We start from the raw sequence: 1,930 nt of genomic DNA, 5'->3' as shown, positions 1-1,930 counted from the left end.
AAATAAAAATATAACAAAATAATATTGTGATTAACACTTTTGTTATATATATATATATATATATATATTTTTCTTTTTTTTTTTTTGTTACCCTTGACCCCTTTATCTTTTTATCTACCATATATTCTGATTCTCCAAAATCTGATAATTTTACTCTTCCATTTTTATCCATCAATATATTTGATGGTTTCACATCTCTATGACAAATATTTTTTTCATTGTGAATATAAGAAAATGAATTTAATACACTTTTTATAATACATTTAATAACTTGTATAGGAATAAAACAAGTGTAATTTTTATCTAAGACAAAAAAGTATTCATCGAATTTTAAAATACTATCGTTTTCCATATACTCATATATTATATATACCTCATCATAATTTGTTATGATACCTTCACAAGTTAAACAGTATTCATTTTTTATATCTGTTATTATTTGTAGCTCATTTTTGAAATCATCATACTTGGACTTTATTGAAATCTTGTTATTATTACTTTTTGTAAAATCTCTTTTTTTTTCTAACAAGCTTTTCTCATATTTCTTTAAGGCATAGAATTTATTATCTTTTTCACACAAAATTATTTTGTTGAATTTGCCTTTGTAGAAAATAAAAAAAATAAAATAAATAAATGAAAATATCTTAAAGTGGTTTAAATAAAGTTACAAATAAAATATGAACATATATATGTATATATTTATTTATATTTATATGTGTGTGCATATTTTTATTTATTCTTTTTTATAATTATATATAGACATAGGACATATATTGTAATGTCATTCGTGGGTATTCCATATACATGTATTAGAAATTGTATCTATGTTTATGTAATATAAATATTATTATTTATATAACAGAGAGAAGAATGTAATATGTATATATGTATGAAAGTTTTTATATTTTTTTTTATATTTTTATTTTATATATTTTTTTCATTCTCTTTTTATTTTATATATGTTTTTATATTTTTATATTTTTATATTTTCATTTTTTCAATTTTTATATTTTTTATATTTTTTATATTTTCTAATATTTGTACATATATATAATAATATAATTATGTTATACCTTGATTTAACGTTCTGATAATTCTATAGTCATTTATATATTTATCCTTTTCTTTCACATATTTGTTAAGATATATGAGGTTTGAATAATTAGATAAAATATCCTTCATATCTTTTAAAAAATTAGAAAAATAACAAAATTAATACTTGACACATTTTTGCTTATATAAATTAAAAAATATTTTGTATAGTATATTTTATATTATATTGTATATTTTTTAACACATATATATATATATATATATATATATATATATATATATATAATATTATATTTGTTTCATTTTTAAGTTTTAATTTTTTAATTTTAATTTTTTTATTATAATATTTTAATTTTGGTTTATAATATTACACAATATATATTATATATATATAAATATATATATATATATTATATATTTTATTTATTTAATATTATGGCCGTACCAAAAAAACGAAGAAGCTTAAGTAAATGTAGAAAAAGAAGAAATACAATTTTTTTTGATAAATTAGTTGGTAACTGGTTAAAAAGAAGGGAATGGTAATATTTCTATTTTGTTATATGATGTAAATGTTTTGAATATAAGTATTAAATATTTAAAATAACTAACATTATATATATATATATATATATATATATATATGTGTATTTTTTTTTTTTAAACCTTTTAGGTTTTTCAGAAACTCCTATCAAAAGACAATTTTACCTGTCGAGCCTCAACCTGAGATATTTAAATTCACAGGGTTTTGGCCAAACAAGTATTATAAAAATAAAATATATATATAATACATATATAATATATACAATATGAAAATATGTATACACATTTAATCTTTTCTGTTTTTCCCAGATTTGTTCATCAAATATCATCACAAATT

The 1,930-nt window shown here is 17.0% G+C and overlaps 2 protein-coding genes across 2 annotated transcripts in view; one reads left to right on the top strand and one right to left on the bottom strand.

Annotated features, from left to right (window-relative positions):
• The window catches only part of PRSY57_0212300 (protein kinase 7), a gene marked incomplete at both ends in the record, with an annotated part of 2,091 nt that extends 909 nt beyond the window's left edge, over positions 1-1,182 (bottom strand). Inside the window, 2 exons of the mRNA XM_012905557.2 lie at positions 92-600; positions 1,074-1,182. Of these exons, the coding sequence (XP_012761011.2) occupies positions 92-600; positions 1,074-1,182 (618 nt within the window). Of the gene's footprint in view, positions 601-1,073 lie in introns of the transcript that reaches the window.
• Positions 1,183-1,488: 306 nt separating this feature from the next.
• On the top strand, positions 1,489-1,930 carry PRSY57_0212200 (hypothetical protein; the record flags this gene model as incomplete). Its single annotated transcript, XM_012905556.2, has 3 exons — positions 1,489-1,592; positions 1,724-1,810; positions 1,903-1,930. Coding segments are annotated over 3 exons (219 nt in total), but the record flags the coding sequence as incomplete, so codon positions are not given.

This window comes from Plasmodium reichenowi, chromosome 2, assembly GCF_001601855.1.
Source record: "Plasmodium reichenowi strain SY57 chromosome 2, whole genome shotgun sequence".
Lineage (NCBI taxonomy): Eukaryota > Apicomplexa > Aconoidasida > Haemosporida > Plasmodiidae > Plasmodium > Plasmodium reichenowi.
This window is presented reverse-complemented; position numbering and strand designations above follow the sequence as displayed.